This window comes from Rhinolophus sinicus, linkage group LG09, assembly GCF_036562045.2.
Source record: "Rhinolophus sinicus isolate RSC01 linkage group LG09, ASM3656204v1, whole genome shotgun sequence".
Lineage (NCBI taxonomy): Eukaryota > Metazoa > Chordata > Mammalia > Chiroptera > Rhinolophidae > Rhinolophus > Rhinolophus sinicus.
Window position 1 is genome coordinate 106,807,493 of NC_133758.1, and position 26,491 is coordinate 106,833,983.

General features: G+C 42.4%; 1 protein-coding gene and 1 pseudogene across 1 annotated transcript; both read right to left on the bottom strand.

Moving 5' to 3' along the window:
• Positions 1 to 5,557: 5,557 nt before the first annotated feature.
• On the bottom strand, positions 5,558 to 19,666 carry LOC141573220 (ribose-phosphate pyrophosphokinase 2 pseudogene; annotated as a pseudogene).
• Positions 19,667 to 22,247: 2,581 nt separating this feature from the next.
• LSM5 (LSM5 homolog, U6 small nuclear RNA and mRNA degradation associated) lies at positions 22,248 to 26,491 on the bottom strand. Its single transcript, XM_019757324.2, has 5 exons — positions 26,216 to 26,491; positions 24,991 to 25,086; positions 24,651 to 24,678; positions 23,821 to 23,893; positions 22,248 to 22,509 (listed from the first exon to the last, which is right to left on the bottom strand). Exons 1-5 carry the CDS (start codon positions 26,448 to 26,450, stop codon positions 22,477 to 22,479), a joined length of 465 nt encoding a protein of 154 aa, XP_019612883.2. The 5' UTR covers positions 26,451 to 26,491; the 3' UTR covers positions 22,248 to 22,476.

Below are 26,491 nucleotides of genomic sequence, written 5' to 3' on the forward strand. Positions count from 1 at the left end.
GCTACCACTGAGTTGTACACTTATAAGTGATTAAGATGGTACATTTTAGACTAAGTTTATATACTAAACTTATACTATAAGTTTAGTATATAAACTTAGTATAAAGTTCCTCAAAAAGTTTATATACTAAATTTACACTAAATTTATAATCCAATTATTGAAAAGAAACAAACAAAAAAAGACTCACCAGAGCAACACCAAATCAAACTGTGCCTTCTTCTAGGTGATAAAATTGTAAATATATGGAGATAGTCATTGTGCTCCAATTGGCCTTTCTTTTTTTCAAGCCAACTGTTAGGTTCATCAGCTTTTCCCGATAAGACAGGCTGTTCAGACCCTTTGTTCTCCTCCAGTGTGCTCCTTTGAATACTCTCTAGTTGTTGTCATTTCATGTTTTTCTTAAAACTGAATTCCCAGTCTGAAGACCAAATGTGGTCTAAGAGAGATAGAATACTTTAGAACTGTTCCTCCTAATATCTAGCAGACCCTGGACTTCTAGCAATGTGTTCGGACAAAGTCATCAACTAAAACCCCAGGTCCGTTTGTGGAAGCTGCTTCCCACATTTGGGACATGGGCCTTTGAACCTAAAAGCAGAATTTTTAATATTCCTATTCTATTTAATTTCATATTTTGCCTCAGCTGTGTTAAATTAAATCACTTCCAAGAATCAAATAAGGAGGGGGAAAAAAAACACTAGATTTTTTTATGGTCTAAATAAAAAAGACCAAATCTCAAAGGCACATGAGTCTCCCTTCCCAGCTTCTTCCACTATTCTTCACATGATAAACTTTAACATCCAAGCTTTTGTTAGATCAAGATTGAGAAAAATACAGCACAGGTGGCAAATCAGTTTCATGTAGTGTGCCTGCATTTGATTGGTAGTGGCTGCCAGCAGTACGGGGCTTAGCAGGAATCTGGAGCCACACCCAGGTAGAGCAGGAAAGAGTGCAGTGATCGATTAAAGGTGTCTGTCAAAGGCACAGGTGAGGAGAGAGCGGTAAGCATGCCACCCAAGTGCCAGCAAGGACCTTGGGTTTTACTGGAGTTGAATTTCTGCCACAGGTCCTGTGATTGAAATCTAAAGGCTATTAGTAGGAGTGTTTTAACTGTTCTTGTCATTACCCTGTAGCAGGAAATAAAGCCAGGAAAGGAAACCTAATGTCTGTAATTCCCTCAGACTTTAAAGGACATCTGCATGTGCTGGGCTGATGATTCGGTTTCATCCCCACCCACTCAGGTCTGAGCCAGAGTCTAGACCAGAAACAGGAAAGATAATTCTAAAGGAAACCAAAAGATAGAGAAAACATTATAATGTTATTTTTAATTATACTTAATATTATATGAAGCATATGTATGTGAAAATATCCTTTTAATTTTATATGAAATGTGTATATCTATTAATCAATTTCCACTAAGATAGAAAGACATATACTTTATACCATATGCCATAGATAAAGACATATACTATCATAGCAGAAATACATAGGAAAAGCAATGATTAATCTGATACGCATTTAGGGTAAAATTTGGAAACTACATAAAAGCATAAAGAATAAAATTTAAATCACTCATAAACCCACCACATTGACATATCCTTTATTTTCCCCTTGCTTTTAAAATACAAATGAAGCATATGTTGATTCTTCACATTTTAAAATTTTAAAAGGCTTGAGATAACAGCTGTATTCCCAGCTGTTAAATTAAAAGAAATTCAGTGTATTTTTATGTTATAAGGCAAACAATGGCCTGAGCCAAATCTGCCTGTTGCATGTTTTTATATGGCTTGTGAGCTAAGAATATTTATGTTTTTATGTTGCTTAAATGGTTGGGGGAGGGCGGGGGGGGTAATAAAAGAAGAATATGTCTTGGCACGTGAAAGTATATGAAATTCAAATTTCGGAGTCCATAAATACAGTTTCACTAGAACAAAACACTACTCACTCATTACACATCATCTATAGTTGCTTTTGGATGGCCATGGTGGAGTTGTGTCATTTTGACAAAGCCAAATATATTCACTATCTGCCCATTTATAAGAAAAGTTTACAGAAAAAAATTCTAAGGGATACTGATCATGATCATTTCCGGGATATAGTTTCAGCAATGCAACCTGTATTTTGGAGCCAAAAGCAAGTAAGATTTTAAGCGACTTGGGATTTGTTCTTACCCATATACTTTTATTAAAATAAATATTAATATAAAATAATTTAATAAATTATAGCTCTGAATTTTTCATAGTCACAAAATATAAAATTATTATTGTAATCAACATTATTGAAAATTAAAATTTTTAATAATTTTTTTTAATTTCAAATTTTAGAAATTATTAAATAAAAAGTACTACAATAACCATTTCCTTTTAAAATAGGAAACAGCAAATAGCCTAGCACCTGGCATATACTGGGCATGCAATAAATGTTTGTTGCATTAAATTAAAATAGTTTAAATCTTCCTATTTCAATTCATTAAACAAAGCAGTTACTCCAAAAGTGTGGAAATAAATGAAGAGCTACCCAAATGAGAACAAGCAAAGGCCATTTATTCAGGGCTTGCTACAGCAAGGGGGTCAGCCACCATCATTCAGGTTTGGAGAGACTCAAAGGCAGGCAGAGGTGTGGGAAAGCTTTGTAGTGGAAAAAGGGGAAGTTTGAGGGCATGCTCGGATTGGAGGCTGTTGGCCTGAGAAAGCTGTAGTCTAGCTCACTAGAATTGATTAGGGAAATATATTTGGCTTCCTCCAGTAGGTCCCACATGGGAAGTTGGGCAAAAATTAGGGAAGCTGTCAGTTATTAATCAAGTCTTGATCATTTGGGGCCAATTGCTGTAGGATTTGTTCGGCTTCCGGAACTATTTGCTGCAGATGGTCAGTCCAAGTCGTATTTTTATAGATGGTCTCACCATTGCCTGGTTGTAGATTAGTCTCTCAAATGCAAAAGACTAAGATTCACTTCAATTCCACAAACATTTGTACAACAATTAGCTACATGCCAGGAACTGCATCAGCTACTAGGAATAAAGAGATGGATCTGACATGGCCACCACCCCATATTGGGGCAAGGCAGGCACATAAAAAGCCCACCAGGAGGCGGTCTTTCTCTTATCTCTTGCAGAGAGGAATGAAAGCTTCTCTAGAAAGCGCTGTGGATACAACCTCCAAAAGAGATGTCACTACATCACTGCCTTCCAAGGGGATGCAAAGCCCTTAGTTCTAGGAAATGGTTATTACATCTGTCTTGCTGACATTTAAGACAATGTTCTCAAAAGCCTACCCAGCAAAATGATAAATCCATCAAATGTCTTTACCTAACAGTTTGCTTAATTTAAGGCCTGACAATAGCACTTTCTTTGATTCACTGTTGTTTCCACTCTTAGAAACCAGAAGAGTGAAAACTACAAAAATTAGACCAAAGTGCAACAGCTTCCCACAACCAGATGTTGATTTTTTTTGAAGCATAGTCCTGAATATGGAACGGCACCAGCCAATCAGCAATTGTTATACCCCAGGCAATGGGAACCCCTCTGTCCCAATCCAATTAGCCAGAACCCCAAATTTTCCACTTGGCCCTGGTTCTCACTCCCCACCATACCTCAGATTGCTTCACTTATCTGTCCTTGGACCTTACAAGAGCTGCTGGGCTCACTGAGGTTTATCAGTGGCATCCATCACTTCGGACTCATTCTATTGGCCAAAGCAAGTCACATGGTTAAACCCGAATCAGGAAAGGAGAGTAGACCGCGCACAGGGTGAAGAATCGGGGCCAATGACATCCTCTACCTCACAGCATCTGCCTCTGCCTGTGCAGGATGGTGGTAAAAGCATAAACAACAAAGCTCAGGTAACCTGGCCTGTAGCTCCAGCCTCGACTGTCCTCAGGACCGTTCATAAAGCATAGCGTAGTGTAGTGAACTGAGGTTTGGAATAGACAGATTTAGGTTTGTTACCTAGTTTTCACCATTTACACCATTGAAACCTTGGGCAAGTGACTTAACCTTTCTCTGACCCTCATTGTTTTCACCTGCAAAATAGAGAAATAACAGCATCTTCTTTAGATGTAAAACAGTATCTGTCTTTATGGTTAGGGCACAGCTGGAAGGAGATGGCACCCTCAAACTGGAAAATTTGACAAGAGTATAATAAAGTGGGCAGAGTTTAGGGAAAGCAAACAGGGATGGGGGAGGATGCCCAAGTTAGCAAGGGGGCCTGGAGGACACAGCCCACCTGCAGTGAGCCACAGGAGAACACGCGACCTCCTCCTTCCTCTTTCTGGCCGCTTCTCCTGCCAGTACCTCCCGCTGACCAACCCACTGACCAGCCCTGGGAGAGCCAGCAGCCAGGCAGGGGGGCTATTCCCCACGGCTTAATTAACAGACTCCATCAAAGGCCTAGTGGGGCTCAGCAGGAAGGCAAAAATGGTGACCGGAAGGGTTTGAGAAGGGGACACCCACAAGTACAAGCGGGCAGGCCACAGCTGACCACAGGAAGTTGGGGCTCTTCTCAGTGTGTCTAAAATCATTTCTAAATGATTACAAGTTATGTTATAAACGAAAACGAATTTTTAACACTTTTCCGTGTCTGCGTCTGGTGACTCACTTTATTCTTACTTTGTCATCTTTGGAGCATTTTAAGGACCTTTAAACAAAGTCATCTCATGATACTTCACAGGAAATGTGCACCGATAAACAATAACAGTCAGAGTTGGCCCTTCTCACTTAAGCACGGCCTCTGTGCTGGGGGATGTTAAATGCAGCACTTCACTATTTAGAGCAGGGCTTCTGGTGACAGCTATCCTAGACTCAAAGGCCAGCTCCACAATTTACTGGCTGTGTGATCTGAAGCATTATCTCTCCTTTCTATCCATTAGGTCCTCCATCTGTGCAGTGGGGGAAGATAATAAAGTTTGCCGTGAACTCTACATGCAGTGCTGACCCACAGTAAATATTACCACATTGGCAGACCTCGTCTCGTGTCATCACTGCAACTGTGAGGTCAGTATTGCATTATTACTAATCCCCTTTTACAGACAAGGAAACAGGTTCAGGAAGGTTAAGTTACCTGTCCAAGTTTATACAAATGCAAATCTAGGTCTTTCTGACTCACACCCACGCGTGTTCTTAACCACCGTGTTATGCCAAACTCCCACCATTTATCAAATCTGCAGCATTTTGAAAATGACAGAATTGTTTTGGATCTGTGTGCATTTGTTCTTCTATTTTTTAACTTTTGAAGAACTTTTTTTGCCAGTTTGTCTAAAAAGCCATTTATTCAGAATGGAAGTAGGGTCACAACAGATTATCAAGCCATGGCCTGAAAAACCACAGGACGAGTCACCACTTCTGGTGTATGAAGATGGGGCTGGGTCCCTGCAATCAGTGGGGGTCCCAGTGACAACCTAACCAGGAGAAGCAGCGATGCCCAGCTGAGACCAGGGCATTTCCACGTCCTCTGGTTCCCACAATAACAGTTAAATATGGGTATGATTATCCAGCAAGGTGGAAAGCGCGACACAGAGGGTTACGTGACTTGCCCTTAAGTAAATGCTGTAGCAGGGACTTGAATGAGAGCTTAAGGTATGAGGCATGGAATGAAAGATGCTGGTTGAAATGGCATTCATTGAGGGTTTTCTTTGTTTTTACATCCTTTCAGAAGTGAAAAGTTCCCACTGTCCAAATGCTTTGTTTGCCTTAGTAAGAATTTGTATTTCAGTATCTATTTCTAAATAAGGACCTGGGAGGTGACCCCACTTTGCTTTGCTTTGCACTGATTTATTGAAGAGCAAGACCCAAAAAAGGGATCCTAGAAACCAGGTCTCCTGAGAATGGTCCACTGCCCTTTACTCCTTACTAATTATACCCCAGAAAGAACCTATGATGGAGACAAATGGGAAATGTGAACAGCTCCTTTTTATTGCCAGGGAGACAAAGCAACAAAGAACTGAAACAGCTTTCAGTAGAATTAATGCAAATCCTAGTCCTCTGATGACTAACCTACCCCAACCACCGTCTCCCAAACCCTGCACTCCCACCCCCAGAGGAAGAATTAACTGCTTGGCACAAATGAGGTGAGGTTTCCTTTCTGTCCTGAAGAGGGAAAAAGAACTTCCCTTTTTCTCCTCTAGACAGCATCCTAATTTGTCTCCACTTAGCCACATAGCTCAGGACAAGAGCTTTTGAAATTAATGATGCTTTTCTAAGAGTAATTGCTCCTGTTCTAATCATATGCTATTTCTTGCTACCCACGGGGCTCAGCATTAAGATTGCCTAAAGGAATCAGCAAATTGCCCAAAATGCACTGCTCTCAAGCCTCCAGGTTGCTTAATAAATGACGATGAGTCATCCTAAGCCAGGTAGTCACCTCACATCCCTTATAACACGTGAATGTGCTTTCTTAAGAGGCAAAGCAGAATGTGGCGCTGGGAAAGGTAGGGGCTCAGGTTTTTTAGAAAACCTTCCAGCTGTTTTTTTTTTTTTTTTATTGAAGTGAAATTCATATAACAAGCAATTAACCATTTTAAAGTGTATAATTCAGTGGTATTTAGTGTATTCACAATGCTGTACAACTACGCGCTCTCTAGGTTCAAAACTTTTCCATCACCCTATAAGAGCACCCAGTACCCATTAGGTAGTCACTCTTCATTCTCACCTACCCACAGTCCCTGGTAACCACTAGTCCGCTTTCTGTCTCTATAGATTAGTGTATTCTGGGTACATCATATAACAGGACTCATACAATTGTATATGTGACTCTTTTGTGTCTGGTTTCTTTTACTTATAATGTTTTCAAGGTTCGTTCAAGTGGTAGAGTGTATCAGTACTTCAGTCCTTCTATGGCTGCATAATATTCCAATGTACGGACGTACCATAATTTGTTTATCCATTCCCCACCTCTCTTTTTGATGTGAATTATTCAGGTTGGTTGTCCAGCCAATACATATACAGAGGGTACCAAAAAAAGTATATACATTTTAAGAAAGGAAAAAACTGTATTAAAATTGTAATGCTCCATATATATTGATAACAAAAGATGAATACAAGTCATGTGTATACATTATTTTGGCAGCCCTGGTATAAAGTTCAACCCTTCTCTTCAGCCATTGAGGCAGCACGGCCTCTCACTTCTGACTGTCGCAAACTGTCAGCTCGTGGGTGACATAATCCTGAGTGAGTTTTTCCCCACCATCACTTTTGAAAATCTTTGAACATTATCCTAATGAAATAATTAAGATTTAGTTATTGGTACTTTTTTCTTAACATTCTTCTATCTATATTTTTCAGATAAAATCTGTAGTTAAAACAATCATTCGCCTGAGAGACTTGCTACTTTAGAATACAAAAGGCAAAAGTATATTTAATATGAATGAAATAAACAAATACAGAAAGAAACCAAGAAAAGGTTTAAATATACATTTGGAGGCACTCATAACAAGCTCATCTATTTCCTATTATCAAGAAGCAAATTAAAGAATCAAACTGGCTAAGTTCTAATGGATCTAATATAGTCTTTATTTCGAGGGAAATCCAAAACATAAAATTGTGGAGGAAAAAAAATGAAAGGTAGAAGCTAAAAATAAAATATAAAAGAACAAAATGAAAGGATATATTAGAATGTATCTCAAAAAAGTAGGAAGCACTGTACATCTTCCAACTTCAATTTGCAACTCACCAAGGCAGTCACAATTTGCTCATCAATTTCATGGTAACTTTAAAGAAGGTAGATCTATTACTGGACATAACTTGATGTTTAAGACTTAGAAGTTCAAGCAAGCATGGGTAGTTACCATGTTTTCAGAAGTGGTAGTTTAAAAGTCATGGTGATACCCAGATGGAGAGAGGCAATTCATAAAACTGCATTTATGTATAATTACATTGTACCTGATTTGTCTAAGTTACATCAGAAAATAAATGGGTCACTGGCCATGTTTAGCTAAGTAGAGCTTAGTTCCAATTAAGCAAAATAGCTAGTTTATTTGAACCCCGAAAGTCAACATTCAAGGCATTTCATAATTTTCTAATGTTGACTCAAAAGGAAAGGGCTAATTCCATATAGGGCTTTACCCAAATGTCCATCATATTATCACATGTAAAGTGGTTCCCAAAGCACTTTAATAGGAAGTTATCTTTGACAACCTCAGAAATACGTAAACTATGAATTTCCACAAAGGAAATTACATAAGCAAATTATATGATTATGGCCTCAAAGTACCAGAAGAACAAAGATAAAAGTGATCTGTTACTACAAGGCATTTCTCATTCAAGACAAGTTCAATTACAAACAAAACAAACAGTCCCGTAACCCTATGCATTGTCTCCTAATACCATAAAGATACGTTCCAAGGTTAAAACAGAGATCTGACGCTTTAATATTCATCATTCTATCCTTTGAGTTTTTGTGGTGTGTTTTTTTTAATTTGGAGTATAATGTCTGAAATCATAGCATCCTGGCACTACAGAGGGTTGTGGCTGAACAAGTAAGAGACAGGTTTGCTGTTGTGCGCTCTTTGGACCGCCTCAACAAAATCACGGAGATGGCAACAACTTGAATCTTAGACCAGTGTTGCATCTTGTCCTTCTCAGGAGCGGTGTTTGTGACACTGAGAGCCTCAGAGGCAGAATTCCTAAATCTGGAAATAGCTGCCCCAGAGAAGATTCCATGAGTAAAAATGGCATAAACTTTAATGGCTCTGGCACAGCACAGCTGTGTGCAGCACAGCATTTTCTGCCACAGCGTCACTCATGTCATCCATGAGGACGGCCACCGGATGTTCAACATCATCAACCAGAATCATCCTACCCACCCCATGGTTCTCCTTCTCTCTCGGGGAAGCAAGGCAAACTCCATGTTTGGTCTGTCTGTCCATGACAGTTCCTCGGGCTGGAATATTCTCTCGGACCCACTGGAGGATGGCAGCTTTCTGCATGGAAGTCACCCACGGAATACGGAAGGCCTGCGTCTGAGCAGCGTGCGGACCCATAGTGATGATGTGATGTGCCCCGGCTGCTATAAGCAGACTGGCCATAAGTTTTCCAGAAACTGCAGCACGACTCTTGTCCTTTTGATCTCATCAGGCGCATGGGAAACGGGAGTCCCGCCCTCACTCTGGAGGACCGTGCGCCTTTGCACCACTGATCACACCAACAAGCTCCATCAGGGTGTCCTACACTCTGTGTGGTATAGAAGCTTGGCCTCTCACACGCTCACTGACCTCTACTCGCTCTCCTGGTTGCTGAACTTCTTGGTGAGCAGCCTGCCCAGCTGCAGCCCCAGTCTGTCCACCACTTTCTGGGGACAGGTCCTGCCATGAGCTGCCACAGAACAGCACCACATTGGGGGAGTCAGGGGATGCTCAAGGCGGCGACGGCAGGAGCAGGAAAGAGCTGTCCCTGATGATGGAAGTGGAGGAGGGGTGGGGAGGCAGGTCTCGTGCTGGCCTGGGCACGAAGCCCAGCTCTGAAAGAGAGATTTTTATTTCTGCCACATGTTGCCTCACCTCTCTCTCTATCATTCTCTTGCCATATGAACCAAAGAAAGAACATAAAAAGAAAATAAACCACCGATAATACTTGAGTGTAGACTATAAAATTATTACTATTAGAACTTTTTGAGATTTCTTGAGCAATTGTAATTTCCCCATCCCTGTTACTCTGGGCTCCTTTCCTATCATTTGGAGGAAAAACCTTTAAAACAAAAAAGGCTTGTATGGCCCGTGCACTAAGAGTGCTGGGCTACTCCTGCCAGAGTGGATGTAGACCGGTTACACAAAGTGTCACAGTGTGAAGCAATGGAGTAGGGGTGCCAAGACCCCCCCTCAGAAAGCATCTCTCCTTGCCACAGAGACACAGCAACAAAGCACAGACAGTTTATTGTGATGAATAGGCACCAAACAAAGCGTCAGATGGAGAGAGCACTTCTTAGCCAAACAAAAGATAAAAGCCACTCCCAGAGACACAAAAACAAAACAACCTCAGCATTCTGCAACGCATATTGGAGGAAATAAGCCTCCATAGAAATCAATTGATAAAACTCATAGTAAAAACAAGAGCTTATTGCAAACAAATGCAAAAGCAGAGTCCGAGCCCTTTAACAGCTATTGAGATTAATCTCAGTAGAATGAAACATGGGACAAATGGTAGAGGCGTGACAGAATCTGATACAGAAGGCTTGATCTGAGCAAGATTATTCCTGTGGTTCACCAACTGAGAGTTCTGTAGTGGATAGCATGTTTTCAGCAGCAAAACAACAGCCATGCAACAGAAAAATCCAAACCAAATTAGCTTAAGTTACGATAAGGAAATGCATTGGTCCACTAAACTGGAAGACCTAACGTAGCACGGTTTGATCTCCATTTCATTTCATTCTTCTTTTCTTTCTTTCTTTTTTTTAAAGATTTTATTGGGGAAGGGGAACAGGACTTTATTGGGGAACAGTGTGTACTTCCAGGACTTTTTTCCAAGTCAAGTTGTTGTCCTTTCAATCTTAGTTGTGGAGGGTGCCGTTCAGCTTCAAGTTGTTGTCCTTTCAGTCTTAGTTGTGGAGGGAGCAGCTCAGCTCCAGGTCCAGTTGCCGTTGCTAGTTGTAGGGGACGCAGCCCACCATCCCTTGTGGGAGTTGAACCTGCGACCTTTTGGTTGAGGACGTGCTACAACCAACTGAGCCATCCAGGAGCTCAGCGGCAGCTCAGCTCAAGGTGCCGTGTTCAATCTTAGTTGCAGAGGGCGCTGCCCACCATCCCTTGTGGGAGTCGAGGAATCGAACCGGCAACCTTGTGGTTGAGAGCCCACTGGCAGCCTTTGGAGTTAGGAGCACGGAGCTCCAACTGCCTGAGCCACGGGGCCGGCCCCCATCTTCATTTCTTTGACCTCCTCCTCAGACTGGCAAGGATACAGCTACAGCAGGTGCCAGCCTCACAGCACACATACGTAACAAAGCTCTGAGAAAGAACAGCATGTCTGTTCTTTCTGCAGCTCTCTCAGGAGTGAATAAACTTCCCAGAATCCCCAGCCAACATCCCAAAATTGAGTCGCATGCTCGCTTCTGACTCGGTCACTGCAAAAGGGTTGCGATTGCCACTACTGCCTTAAACAAGTCACACCGCTGCCTGGAGCTATAGACGATCCCCCCACAGCATGACTGCTCCCCAGTGGTGAGGCAGTATGGATACTGAAGAGGTACCCACCATAGTTTCCCAACAATTCCTCAGTTAGGAGGTACTGGTGACGATGCTGGGACCCCACAGATAGTTTTAAGCATTTAAAGGTTATCTTTGTGTTAGGACTTTTGGGTTGCAAGTAACAGAAACACCATTCAATTAGCTGGTGGGACTAGTTGGTTCTCAGCAACCAAGAAAAGGTTAAACTTCTAACGGGAGGGAATATCCAGGGATGCAGCTGGGCTGTGAGGGGACAGGAGCATGAATGCGGCCCGGGCTCTCCCTCCATCACTCACCTCTGCTCCTCTTCGCACACTGATGTCACTCTTTCCAACGCAGACTGGCTTTTTCCACGTAGCAGGAAACTTGGCTGCTGACAGCAACAAACATTTACATCTCGCAGCTCCAGCTCCTGGAGAGAGACCGAATTCAAGGTCTCTTTGGTCCCAAGTCAAAAATCTTTAGAATGGGCCTCATGGGTGGAGCTTGAGTTAGATGCCAATCTGTGGACAAATCAGCTGAAGCCAGGGGTTAGGAGTCACCCTGCACTAACATAGCAACTTCTGTTCTAACTGCATGGACGGAAAAAGGCAGTGCCTAAAAAGGAGGTCCTGGAAAACAATCCTAAGTGTCCACTACAGTAGTTACGCTCACTTGTATAATAAACTGTACAGAGTTCTCATTCCAAGGAAAGGACTCCTTCATTTGCAAAACTGTTTCTTATAAAGAACCCCACAAGCTATTATTATAGATAATAAGCGGACTCTGACAACTGCAATCAAGGTTAGCAAGGCCAAAGAAAGGGCCTTCTTTGTCTCTGGGTGAGAGACACCCTTGGCTCGGTTCAGGCTCAGGAAAGCAGAGAATTAGAGAGACTGTCATTTTCCACAATCATGGGGATTGAAGCCTTTCCCTCCTACCAAAAAAAAAAAAAAAGCAAAACCATAAAGGAGTCGTGAAATGGAGCAGAAGCTCATGAGAAAGGAGCAAGAGAATATCTAGAAGCTGGGCCAGGGTGGAGGAGCAGGGCCTACGTCTCAGAAGGCAATAGGGCAATGGTTTCTCTCTTGGTTGGGCGTTCCCACAAAAGCAGATCCTGAAAATGATTTGGGGACAAGTCCTTTTGAGGTCATCCCAGGAAGCAAGTGAGGGAGCAGAGAAGTGTGTTTGAGGGTGTGATGGGACGCATTAGTAGTTGCATTGCTGCTATGAACAACTGGGGCCCCTCCAAGACACTGTGTAGAACACACCTCAAAACAGCCCCCACCAGGGAGCTAGAGAGCTGGGATTTTTATCCTTCCGCTCCCATCTCCATTAGTTGTGAGTCACTTCTGGGGTCATATTCCCCTAGCATTTCCAAGTATCGCATGCTCACCAGGCCAGAGAACCATGTGCTTGAAGCAGGAGGTCATTGCTGTGACATGGAAACTGTCCGCTTGACTTACAAGTGACCTCCAGATGGGCCAAGGGGATATGCAAGAGGCACTGACAGCATCTGCTATTATAGTCCCAAACCCACCCCTTCAACCACAATCTCCCCTCAGATGTTTCTAGTTTTTAACTAGATTTCATCTGGGTTCAATCAGCATCAGAGGAGTAGCAGCTTCCCACAGAGCACTGGGCCAAGCCCCAGCAGTGGTTCAGGAAAGGATGACCCAATGTGTACCAGGTCCCTCCCACAGGCCAGGTTCTGTACAAATATGATCTCATGGCAACATTCAAAGCAGCCCTATGATGTACATAATGTGGTCCCAGTTCTATATACATGTACATCTACATACATGTATACATATACATATGGAAACTGAGACCTGGAGAGAGGGAAGTAAAGTCCTCCATCTCTAATAGCTAGGAAGTGACAGTCAAGACTCAAACCACGTAAGGTCAGCTCAGACTCTCACTCCTTCTCCTCCTGACACGTAGAGAGGCCAGTGCCTCCTCCCCTCAGGAAGAACATTTCCCCCCCAGAGCTGGGGTGAAATAAATCTGGTTGTCAGCCGGAATGTCTCACTAATTCTGAAGTAGAACCTGAACCCTGACTCCATGGAAACCACTCCTCATACACGTCCACTTAACACGAAACCCCTTGCATGCCAGGTGACTAGTTTTGCTGCTTTGCGTTTATATAAGGAGGGATGGATGTGGATGTGGCGCCAGCCACGGGGCAGAAACATGCATGTGCCTCCCTCCAGGGGAACACTCTCCAGGGCTGGGATTACAGGAACTCAGTGCCGTTTCAGTGGAGACTTGGCCTACATGAGGAGCAAGTTTTAAAGAGTCCAGGTGACGTATGTGGCAGTGTTTTCCAGCCTGGGGAGTGTGTTGCACAAAGGAAGTGGATAATTTTAGCAGGTTCACCTGCAGATGATTTCCCCAATGAGTCTGCAGAAGACGCCTCCTTCCCTCTCCAGGGCAACATGACCTGGGATTAACCTTTCATCCCCTGGAAGATATTGGATCCCACATAAAATCCTTTGCCCTGCCGCAGAAGCTCTCACCAACGATCGCCTCGTCTTCAAGTTTCACCACGGGGCAATGATTCCATTGATTCACAGGCATTTAATGGGTGTCTACTCCTGGCCCCGTGAAAAGCATCAAGGGTACGAACATGAGCAAGGAAGTTCAGGCGATGAAGGATTTGCATTTTCTTGTATTAAATTAGACAACAAATGTGCAGATGCTGGCATTGTGTCTGGCTTTGTGTACAGGTGTACAGTCATGTGGTTTCCTTTTCTTTCCCTGAATATTCTTCAAAACACTTTTGTCTGGTTGATTTCTCAGAGCCTCCTCGAATCCGATTTGAAATGAGACAGAATAAAAGCACAGAAATAAGTACAGGAATCCTTGAGTAGAAAGCAGCAGGCATTATCAGCTTCATCTGTACATCTGGGATTGCAACCAGTTAGGCCGTGGAGCAGCACGGTGGGCAAGGGCACGGCTGTGGAGCCGGCGTTGGAATTCTGACTGTGACATCGCCGCCCAGACCTTGGGCGTTCTTTACTCTGTCTGTTTCCTCCGCTTTATAAGGGGGTGTGATAGTTAGTTTTGTGTGTCCACTTGGCTAGGCTCCAGTACCCAGTTCTTTAATGAAACACTCATATAGGTGTTGCTGTGAAGACGCTTTGAAGTTGTGGTTAATAGCTACAATCAGTTGACTTTAAACAAGGGAGATTACCCTCAGTAATGTCGATGGGTTTCATCCAATCAGTCGAAAGTCCTTAAGAACCAAAACGTTCACAGAGGAAGATTTCACAGAGAAACAAGAAATTCAACCACCAGCAACATCAGCTCTTGCCAAACCTGCAGGCTTGCCCTACGGACTTGGGACTCGCCAACCCCCTGTAGCTGTGTAAATCAATTCCTTGCAGCAGACAGATGATGATTGATTGATAGATAGATAGATCTATAGATATCTCCTATTGGTTCAGTTTCTCTGGAGAATCTTGACACAGGGACAATAATACATCCCCCCTCACTCAGTTGTTGAGAAGTAGCATGCTTACAACAGCGCCTGCCACGAGGGAACGAGCACACTAAATGTCACCTACTCAAGGCCACTCAGCTGGTGGCTAAGAGCTAGTCTAAGTCCCCAAGCGCAGGACTTTTACACAACACCCCATATTCCCTCTGCCCACTGCAGAGTCGTGCCAATCTGTCCTGCCCTTCAGAGCTCCAGTGAGAACATGAGGACGCATTTCCCACATTCCGTGCCACCCTCTTTATCAGCTGACTCACAAATGGCTGGGTCCAACTGCTCGGGTGATGGAGAGCCTGACCCAAATCTGACCATCTCACTCCTGAGGGCATCGGGGCTATTAAGGAGGTCCCCTCAGAATCCCCTCAAAGCTGCAACCTGGGTTTGGCTGTGAAGCCACCACGTGAGGAGTTCCCTTTGCTAGCGGGTGCCATTAGCCCAGACGAATATTCAAAATCATAAAGTTACAAAGCAATTTATTAAGGGTTTGGAGTTTTTTTAAGAATGGGAATATTTTTAGCATTATATTTTGGTTTTATCATGGTCAGCCTAAGCAAAGAGATTGGGAAATGATAAAGGGGGCCTAAGAAATGGAATTTTGGAATTTGCCAGAAACGAATACTGTTTGACCTGGGAAGAGATAGCAGGCGGAGCAGGGATGAATGGTGTACAATCCAGTAGATTCTTTAAAAGAACATTGCCAAAATTTGTTCTAAAACATATTTCATCTCCTTTTAAAACAGGAAGGCGCATTCTGTAGAGGGCAGAGCTGAGACACAGACAGACTGTACTTGCTGACATGGTTAGAACGCTTGGATCTAGCCCTGCCGGTAACTGGAATGTTAAATTATGTGAAACAATAAATATCCCCTTTTGTTCTTAAAAACAAAACACTAACTGCTTTGACCTTTGGCATTGTAACATGCAACCTGCACATATGGAGGAGACCTGAGGGGAGGGAGCTCCGTGAAGAAGACCTGAGGCGCTCTGGGCACCGCAGTGGTTTCCAGGAGGGAGTGAGGAACTGACCTGTGGGGCGCCTACTGCACGGCAGGCACAGTGGGGTGCCTTCAGATCTCATCCATTTCATATATATATCTTACGTATTATGTACTATAATGTACATTTATCACATACATTATCTCATTTACTTCCTACACGTATATCCCCAAAGTACACATCATCATTCCCACTTAGAGAAGGGCACTAAGGCTTAGCGTTGTTAAGTACCGTCTCCAAGGTCACACCAATGAGAAATGACAGAGCAGGTAGCAGAAGCCAGGTCCACCCCACCGCCATGCTTTGTTTCAATGCCTTCCTGGGCCCTCTTCCTTTCTAGCTCCAGTGCCAACTAAGCCTCTCCTCCCGGTCTCCCTTTGGCTTCTGCTGCTGAAAGCCTTTTTCAGGGCACCAGGGGCCCAGAGGCAGATGAGGCATCACTCCTAGTACAGAAAAGATGGCTCTTTGGAAATAAATTGGGAAAGCATATCTCTAGGACACCTATGGGGAAGTGCAGGGGCTCCGACACAAGTGATTTCAACCAGCTTCTGCGGCAGAGGGGGATTTCATTCAGGGTAAGCCAACCATCACCACCCTGTCATGAATGCCACGTGGCATAGCCCAGAGTTCTGAACCAGGTTCTAATGAGCTAAGCACTGGTTCCAGCTCAGCCCGAGTCCCTCAGAAGTCAAGGCCCCTCCCTGGACCTAGGTATCCTCACCTCTAAAGAGCAGGGCTGGGCCTAGAGGTGCTGTAAGCCCTTTCCAGCTCATCACACCCCGGCTCCTGTGATCTGAGAGGCACAGATCTCAGCACAAGCCTCAGTCACTAGGCCAGCAGGAGGCCAGGCTCATCATTTCTTTTCCTAAGTAAATGTCAGGTAGAAGAAAAGTAGGTGTCAGCGGGGCTCATTTGTGGTTCCCATCACTATGGAAAATCCCTTAAGCTTTGGCAATCTCCACCTGTGGTGACGTGAATCCTTGGTCTGGATCTAGGAAAAACCTGGGACCAATTGCCGGGACGGAGCGCAGCACGTCTTCCCCAGGCTTTTCTCACCCTCTTGCTGGCAGGCTGCCTCTTGCCGGACTCAGTTGTCTCCACTAATTAAATGTCACACTTCCAGCTGCAATCAAGAGATGCTCTCCAGGCAATTCAGTAGAGCGGAAAATAAGGTCCTTCCTATTTCTTACTACCCTCAACAGAAAACCAATGACAAATAACAAGGTCGCTATGAGGGGCTCATGCCCAAGGGCGGCAATTATGAGACAAAGGACAGCTTCCTACTCTACTGTCACCACTTAATTCAATGAATATCATTTGAGCCCCTGTGCCCAAGCATGTGCTCTGTGACAGAAGATTCAAAGATGACGAGGGGCTCCATTCTCAGGGAAACAGTATGGATTAAGTAAAAGGTAGCTTGAATTGTTGAAATGAAATTGCTGTGATGGAAAAACCATTCAGTTGATCTGGCAGCTCTTTAAATAGTAGTAATAACTACCACCATTTATTTGAGCACTTACTATAATTGAAACTACACTGAATGCTTTATATATATTATCTTTGTTAATTTTTACAACCCAGAAAGGTGGTTATTTTTCCCAATTTACAAATGAAAGAATTAGGGCCTGAGACAGTAAGTAACCTCCTACACTTACACAATTAATAAATGATTGACTGGGATTAGAGTCCACTTTAAGTCTGATTCTAGAGCCCATGTTTTCATTCACATACTTAGACAGCTTTTGTACGAAAAAGGCACCTCACACAGAAAATATGAAAAAGATTCCTTTTTGAAAAAGAAGTATAAAATAGTATAGATTCAACCTTTTACCTGCCCTTGTGCTATGATCCAACAAGTACAGCAGAGTGGAAGACCAGAAACCTGAGTTCAAATACAGGTTTGCTGGTTCAAAACGAAACCTCTGGATCCTGTCAAGTGAATCTGAAACTGGCCCCCATGTATGGAGGGCAAGGAGAGACCAAAGAAAGAGGCAGATCTACTACTCTATAGATTAGTAGGTGGCAGGTTTAATAAGCAAGAAAACTTACGAGGTTTGTCTTGGGCAACCACAAAACGAGTAAATCTGTATCCACCTGCCTGAACCTTAAATGCTTATATAGAAGCCTTACCTGGGTTCAGTCACGTCTTCCCATCCAGGTGATCTCAACACCACCTCACTTTCAAGGCTGCATCCTTGAAATGGTTCCTACTGTGGGCAGAATATGCATTTCAAGAACAGGAGGGGCTGAGGAGTTTCGGATTGCGCGGGTCCAGCTTTCTGGTAGAGTGGTCACGTCCTCTTGAATTCTTCCAAAGTTCTGAAGCAAACTAAAAGCCTTGGCTTTTGGCAGCTAGCTGCCCGTTCCACAGTGCCCTCTGGCGACCAGATGATGTCATACATGACTTATTCTTATTAAATTCAAGAATAAAATGTCTAATAACCAAAGATTCAGCCAGGTCAACCTTGCAGAAAGTAGATTAAGTCTGTTTTCCAGCTTCACGACGCCACACTCCCCACGACTGGAGTAGACAAAGCACGGTTTTTGGCATCAGGCTGACCAGAGACCAAGTGCCAGCCACACCACTTCCAGATGTCAGTGAGTGGGACTCAGCACTGGGCCCTGCGGGAGCTCCCTGAGTTTCTGCCTCAGTGTCCCTGCTAGCAGCCAGAGCCCGGTTTCATCACGGCTCCGAGTCAATCAACCATGCCAGCCAAACCCTGAAGATACTCAGATAATTACCTAACACCACTAACCCTTGCTTTCTACATTTCATTGATTCAGTATTTAGGGTTGTTTTCTTAAGTATGTATAATTTTTACCTACTATGTATAACAAAAGAAAAAACTCAATCTTGAGACAAACCCAGAACAATAAAATTCCTTAGTAGAATCTTTAGGACCTTAGTCAAAGAGGTGAGACCTTTATCCATTTACATCTTAATGGGCATCAGAGTTTTGTAATGTTTATCAATAATATATTTTGCCTCACCACGTGCTCATAGTTGAACAGTGCTTCACTGTTCTTTATACATTTATTTATATTTAACAAGTTTGTCATTATTCCATTAATAATAAACTTGACTGTAAATGCAATACGAGAGTATCTCTGTATTGCTAACATCTCTGTGGAAAGTTTCAATAGACAAAATAGCCTAATTGTGTTCCACATCACACCTGCGTGTCAGACCTGTATTCTCAGCATCCAGGACTCATTCCCACCAGTCTTCACCACTGGTCCATATGTGGTGGGTCTCTTTTTCTTTGTTCATTTCTCCATTTGTATTGATTAAATTAATTCATTGATAAAGTGGTTCACAAAACTCAACTAGATCCTTGAGTATCCCTAATATCACTTTATAGAATAAAAAAAAATTTTAAAGATCTTCAGACGGTGATGCTGGTGGTGTCAGTGGTGACCCAGACTCCAGTTTCTGCTCCAATTGTGTGACAGGATTTGTTTCCCTTGAAGCCAGGACTTTGCATGTCATGAACTGCTTGAGGAATTTTTTTTTTTAAGGGAGCAGCTACTCAAGACAGTATAATGAGAAAGCACTTTGATGTTTCCATGACTTGTCAGCATAAACACTGAGAAGTGGTAGAAGGGCGGGGAGTCTTGTAGGACTTCCTGGAGAAGGTGACACTTGAGCCTACTCTTAAAGTTTGAGTAGAAGTAAACCACATGAAGCAAAGTTTAAAGACAAGGGTATTCCCACAGGGGCCTGACAGGAGTGAAGCCAAAAATCCAAAGAGAGGGAAGAGTCAGCCTCACACATTCTGTTTTACTCAGGCAAGACAAGGTCAACGGGTATCCCTCACGGTATTCTGCTAAGGAACTTGGGCCATTGTTGTAGGAGGGTAAGTTACTGAAAGGTCTGAAAGCCAAAGTGTCACATGACCATATTCTGCATTTAGCTGAATATTCAAATTCTGTACTGGCTGTGCAGGACAGATGTGCAGGGTGAGACAGGAGGAGTCAGGAAGGTAAAGGAGGTTGTTGTATTTCAGAGACTGGAGCACTGTTGGAGTCTTTGAGGGGGCCAAAAATTAGCACCCCTCTTCCATGATTGAGTTCTAAACCAATTGAGAAAAAAGGCAAAACGGTTAACACTTTCATGACTGACAGACACCAGGTGGAGGCTGCTGCTTATATCTGTGGACTGCAGTTAACTTCTTAGTAGGGAACCCCAAATTATTCAGATGTACCCACAAAACTACAAGTATTGCTGGACCACCCAGACTACTCCAGGCCTTCATGCAGACCCCTATGAAAGTTACAGCAAAAAGCAGAGCATAACACATGCTCCCAGAAGGCAACTCAACCCCAAGAGGAAAAAGGAGTTGAGACAAACATGCCGATTGCCCTCTTCCCATATTTAATCAGATAAGTCACTCCATGTCTCCTGGGCAGAGGGAAAGGGAACAAAGAGAGGCCAGGTGCATTATTAGACACATTATTCATCCTCCATGTAGAAAAAAACACCAGAAGTGGAAAATAATCGTTCCTCCCTTACAGTCCCATTCTTTCTGTTCTTTTCACCCCCTGGGCTTACCCATCAAAGCCCTGGAGAACCAGAGCACAGTCTATCATGAAGTCTCAGATACCAACCATTACGAGGGGGAGCAGGAAAGAAGAGGAAGGACGCTACTGGCATCTAGTGGGTAGAGGCCAGGGCTGCTGCCAAACACCCTACAATGCACAGGACAACCCACACGACTAAGAATTATCCAGACAAAAGTGTCAATAGGGCCGAGGTTAAGAAACAACCCCTTTCAGAATAGTACCTACTCTAAATGAATGGCGATATGACCAAAGTGTAAGCAGATGAGATAATCATACCCTCCTTTTCATTACTGCCAAAGACGAGATTAAGAGACAGTTTATCTGTACACAAGTGAACTTCCGATTCCTGAACCCCAGAAGTCAACTCAGCCACCCAGCCATGGACGAGACCACCACAGGCAAGCCTCCCTGAGTGAGGTCGGCCCCTCTACCACTCACAGCATGTTAGAGCTCAGACCATGTGCTCCTGGCAGGCTAGCAGCTCCTAAGAGGAAAAAAGTACGAGCTGAACCCCGCTCACATAGGGTAGCTAGTGAAAAGGTGGAGAGGGGATGGCATTACATCATTTAACTTCCCCCCAAAAGGAAAGACACAATAGCGGGGAAAACATTCCCCCCAATAAGGGTCAGAAGCAGTTGGGTGGGGCAACAGGCTACTAGCTCCTGAGAACCAGCTGTTAAACTTTTGGGAAGTTTGCAAGCCAGCTGTTAAACCCTCGGCAGCTTGAAGTCAGCCAAGGTAGGAGTATTTACACCACAAAAATAAAAAAATACCACAAATTAGTGCTTTGTTTTTAGAAAATAAAGTTGGGCCCTTTTGTCATGTGAAAACACTAAAATTGAAGCTGGATTCAAGATTTAAATAAAACATAGGAAATATAAAGTAACCAAAAAATGTATAATCAGAGCAAAGGTCTTTCTAATCCATGTGTACCATAGACAAAAACCATAAACGACAAGACAAACATGACTACATAAAAATACGTCATTTATCTAAAAAAAATGTACCACTAACAGTCAAACTACAAAATGGGGGATTTACCTGCAAAATACATCACCAAGAATAACCAATTAAGAATTCTTACAAATTAGTAAAAAACAAGACCAGCATCTCAATGGTAAAAGCATCATATAAGTAATTCACAAAATACAAAATGAGTTCACAATACAGAAAATGTTAAACATACCAGGTTTTGCCTATCACAATGGCACAGAGAGAAGATAGAATATAGCCAACGGTGGTAAGTATGTAAAGGGTACTATGTACAGGGTGGTTAAGTATGTAATGATGGTAACTGCTGGCAAAACTGTAGGTTGGTACAAACTTTTTGTTGGCAACATGACAATATATACCCTTTGATCTTACACATTTCTGAATTTATTCTAAGAAAAATAAAAATGTATAAAGATTTAGACTACTATGGCCAATAATAAGAATAGGCTAAATATTAGGTTGGTGCAAAAGTAATTATGGTTTAAAAGGTTAACAATTGCAAAAACCACAATTATTTTTGCACCAACCTAGTAAGTTATGCTAAATCCATTTAATGAAATACTGTGCACACATTAATTGCTGAAATAGCTGACATGTTTGGCATTTCAATTCAAAAAAAGTCATAAATGGAGGCTACAAAACAGTATATTCAGGGTGACCAAATTTTTGTAACAACATGTACTAAGAGAGTACAGAGAACGTATAGGAGGATATATAGCAACGTACATTTTTCTTTTTACTAATCTACACTTCCACAATGTGTATATACTTACTACCCGTGTATTTTGCTTGTTTGTTTTTAATAGGAGTTAACAGCTTGAGTTCAGGAGAAAAATCCTCATTTCAAAGCATCACAGTTTGAATTGAACTGTGTAAGTAATCATTTCAGGTTTTTTAAATGTACCTGTCCAAATTCAAAGTCTGTCATTTTGTTTGGAACAATTTTTGTTTGAGAATCAAATGGTCATGCAAATGAGGAAGCAAACAGGCATAAAATGACAAGAAAGCAATTGACAAAACAAATGCAAGCTTTGTTCCACTGGCTATTGCAATATAATAAATAAAATGACAATTAACCAAAAACACCTTTATTTTAGTCTTCAAAGAACAAATTGTTCTTTTTTCCAAGATAATCATGATTAACTTACAAAAGAGGCATTTACAATGCCTCTTCAAAGCATCCCCTTTAACGGGAAACTTAGCTTCACAGAATCCAAACATTGAAAGGTTTAAAAAAAAATTTGGTATTTTGTTGTCATCATAAGACAAAACAGAATCTAGCGTAAGTCAAGGGAATCCGTTCATACTTCAGGTCCTTCTCCTCCAGGAACCAGCTGCAAAGGAGGAAAACGTTTAATAACACCACCACTACATTATCTAGAAAGGTCTACCGAGAGTGCCTGGTTGACACTTTTGCTCTCTGTCCCTCCCTCACATTTCCATTTTCTCCATAGCACCGCTGTTTACAATTCCAACATCATTATTTAATACTTAGTGACTCAACAATAATTCTTAGTAAAAGATTTAAAAAGCACAGGCAAACTTTTAAGGTGTGATCAAAAAATATAGTGAATGTTTAAATAAAAGAATTTATTACAGAAGACAACATTGCCATTAATCCCCCTTCAAAATACTCCCCCTTGCTTCAAACACACTTATCCCACCATTCTTGCTATTTTCTGAATCAGTTCTGGAAATCCTCTTTCATGACTGTCTTTAGTTGTGCTGTCGTGGCTGCCTTAGTGTTTTGAATCAATTCAAAATGTTTACCTGTCATGGTCATTGACTTTGGGGAAGAGCCAGAAGTCACAGGTGCCAAATCCGGTGAATAAGATGGATGAGAACACACCGTAATGTTTTTATTTGACAGAAACTGCCATACCAGAAGTGATGTGTGACACAGAGCCTTTCTGCTGTGATCACAAAACACGGTAAATGCTGCTGCCGAGTGCCATCCAATGGAAAGGCAGGGATCTTCAATACGGGAAGTGGCATGTTGAACCTTAGTAACAGTGTATGACAAGTTTCAACTTGTTCGGCGTAGTCAGGTGTGAGCTACGGTTGAGAGAAGGTGTGTTTTAAAGTGTGCCATGAATCATCCTCCATCATGAAAATGCTCCATGTCACACATCACTTCTGGTACAGCAATTTCTGTCAAGTGAAAACATTACATTGTGCCCTTATTCACCGGATCTGGCACCATGAGACTTCTGGCTCTTCCCCAAAGTCAAAAGGACCATGAAAGGAAATCGATTCAGGACATCGAGGCAGCCACGACAGCGCAACTAGAGACACTCATGAAAGAGGACTTCCAGAACTGCTTCAGAAAGTGGCAAGAACAATGGGATGTGTTCAAAGCGAAGGGGAGTATTTTGAGGGGGATCAATGGCACTGTATCTTTTACTGTTATAAATTTATTTTTATTTAAACATTCACTGTATTGTGTGATCACACCTCGTATCTTTAGGCCTAATGTCATCTTCAACAGCTCAGCTTTACAGCCTTGACACTGGAGCATCCCTTTCCCATCTTAAGCACCATTGGGCTGTGAATATTTATTTACATAGTCAAGCAAGTTAGTTCTGTAATCCCTGCCCCACAAAAATGGTCTAACATCAAAATAAAACAGCTTTACTGTGTCTTACCATTGTTATATTATTTCCATTTAGCAAAATCTGGTCTAATTTAGTAATCCTTCTTCCTTCTGGTGTGATTTCACTAAATGAATAGATAAAATGAGTCAGGATAAACAGGATAATCAAAGCCAACATTCTGATCCCTAAATAGGTTATTATTGTATATAAATAAACATGAGGTCACACAATTATATCAACAGTTTTCAGAGATAAAGTTTATCCATTGGTGATATACATTCTTCCTCAAGGTGACAGAGCGGACTGGTTGGTCTAAGCTCCACATCCACTAGAGCTGACTTTCATAAAAGAAACTGAAACTTGCCAAGGAGATCAAATACGAAATAAAACGTTTACTCTCCTCACTCTTTTTACTATTATTACTTACCACTGATTCCTATCCATTAAACCAATCTGTAATCAATTCAATTCTGAAAGCAGAGATACTGATTGCGATTTTTATAATATAAATGAGCCGTCATTTACATTTTATCTTATACATATTTTGCAGAGCAATTAATTTAATTAAGAGCACTAAATGCTTTTACTATCAGTTCCTTGATTTGACCTGAGCCCCAAGATTCCTAATGTCTTTTACCTCCAAGCTTTGTCTCTACTAATTGCCTAGCAACATAGTAACAATTACATTAAGATAATAACCTTTCAACCCAGTTTTAGTAGTTTAGCATCAGTAAATAAAATTTCTATCTTTAAGGTAATTCCAACAGGAAATGTTTTCTCATGCATCATTTTACTGACTCAATAGTACTAAAATTGCCTTAAATTAAAAAAGGGGAGACTCCCCCCCAAAAAAAAATTCTTCAATTTTTAACAGTACTCACAATTCAGTGACATCTTCCAGTACCATATCTGAAATTTGGTGTTAAGAAATAAATACATCAGGTTACATTTATTGTGGCTTCTGCTTTTTTTCAGTTTTAATTGTAATGTTTAACACAATGGCTCAAATTCAAAATGTCTGTGACTGGCAGGAACTTCATCTTCTTTCAGTACACATACCACTGAAATAATAAGCTGAGAATAATAAAGTTCTCAGCTTCCCTGAGAACACATTGTTTTATTATAATGATCAGTAAGTGCTGATTGTCTGTAGTTCTTACTTCTGTTCTTAACTACTGAAGAAAAACCCATACCATCCACCACCATCTTTCAAAAGGATACTGACAAAGTCATCAAATCCTAGAAGCGTGCCAACAATTTCTTTATCACTCTTCATCACAATGTGAATTCTTGATCCTATACATTTGTCCACAAGCTCTATGGATATATATTTTTTTAAAGAAAAAAAAAGGGGGAGAGGGAAAAGATTATTTTACCCATTCATTTCTTCAACAAATACTTGTGTGCCTATTGGCACTTAATTACTTGCATATGGTGACAGATAAATTAGAAAAAGTATTCATTCAAAAACTTCAGATCTTATACGACGTATCTCTGTTCCATCACTACATTAAAAGAAAAATTGTCCCTGTTCTCCACTTACTGTTCCTTTGTAGCAATGTATCATGGCTGTGGTTTTATATTATTTTAGATTATCAGATTACATACTTCCCCTTGAGACTCTAAGCTCCATGAATGCAGGAACTGTGGTGGTTTTTCCCTTATCACTGTATCCCAATAGACAGTGCCTGTCATATGCTGAGCATTCAAAAAGACTTTGTCAAACGAAGGAAACATGTTCAATCACAGTCACATCCACTAACTCAATCACTCTTCAGTTACAACATATTAGGAAGAGAAAGGCATGTGTCTTCACCAGAGTCGTTCTTGTCACTACCTCCCTTACCCAAAGAAGTCTCTGCTCTGTACTCTGATAGCGGCCTGAACATCTCTGTAGCCGACTTATTATTTGGTCATGATGCTGATTTATCCAGTACCCTACATGCTGCACTGGTTTGTGCGCTATTTGAAGGCAATGGCCGTGATTTAAATTTGTCGAATACTACGGCTGCTCAGTTTGTTGGATGAACGAATGATAAATAGAGCTAGTTTGCAGATTCCTCTTTTAAGGCTCATCCCAGACCGCGGTGCTTCTCTTAATGACCCGCCAGAAATGTGAGTCTAACCTGGGAAGCTTCAACGCCAGGTGAGTGGGGCTGCTTCCCACGACTGCAGAGGCGCGCTCACAGCAAAGGCTGGCGACGCAGTCACCAAGTGGGGACCTTTTCCGCTGACGGTCTGGTTTGGGGAGTCACAAGTCCCTGCCTAAAGGACCCCTACCACGCTGGACACAGGGGCGGCCTAGGACCGCAGACTTGGAGCCTAGAGGCAAGTCGCGGAGAGGAGAGCAGCTGGTCCGACACGTTTTCCTAACCGTCGGCCGCAGACCCTCGGCCCCCAACACTACGCTTCAGCTCCCCGCCCCCACTCCCCACTGGACAATTACCTAGAGGCAGCAGCTGCGACGGGTTAGTGGTAGCATTAGCCGCCATGGCTCCACCGGAAGTGGCCTGCGTCCATCGACGTTGAGACGGCGAATTTGAAAGAGCGCGGTTCCGCTTTCTCCCCTCAGCCTGGGCAGGCTCGACCAATCGGAGGCCGAGCGAGCGAACGAGCCAGTCCTCTAGGATCGTGCGGAGCGCCTTAATTCCAGGGCAGAAATATTTCTGTCCACTGAACATTCTGTGGTCTCGACAGGTACCCACTCTCCCCTCGAAGTTTC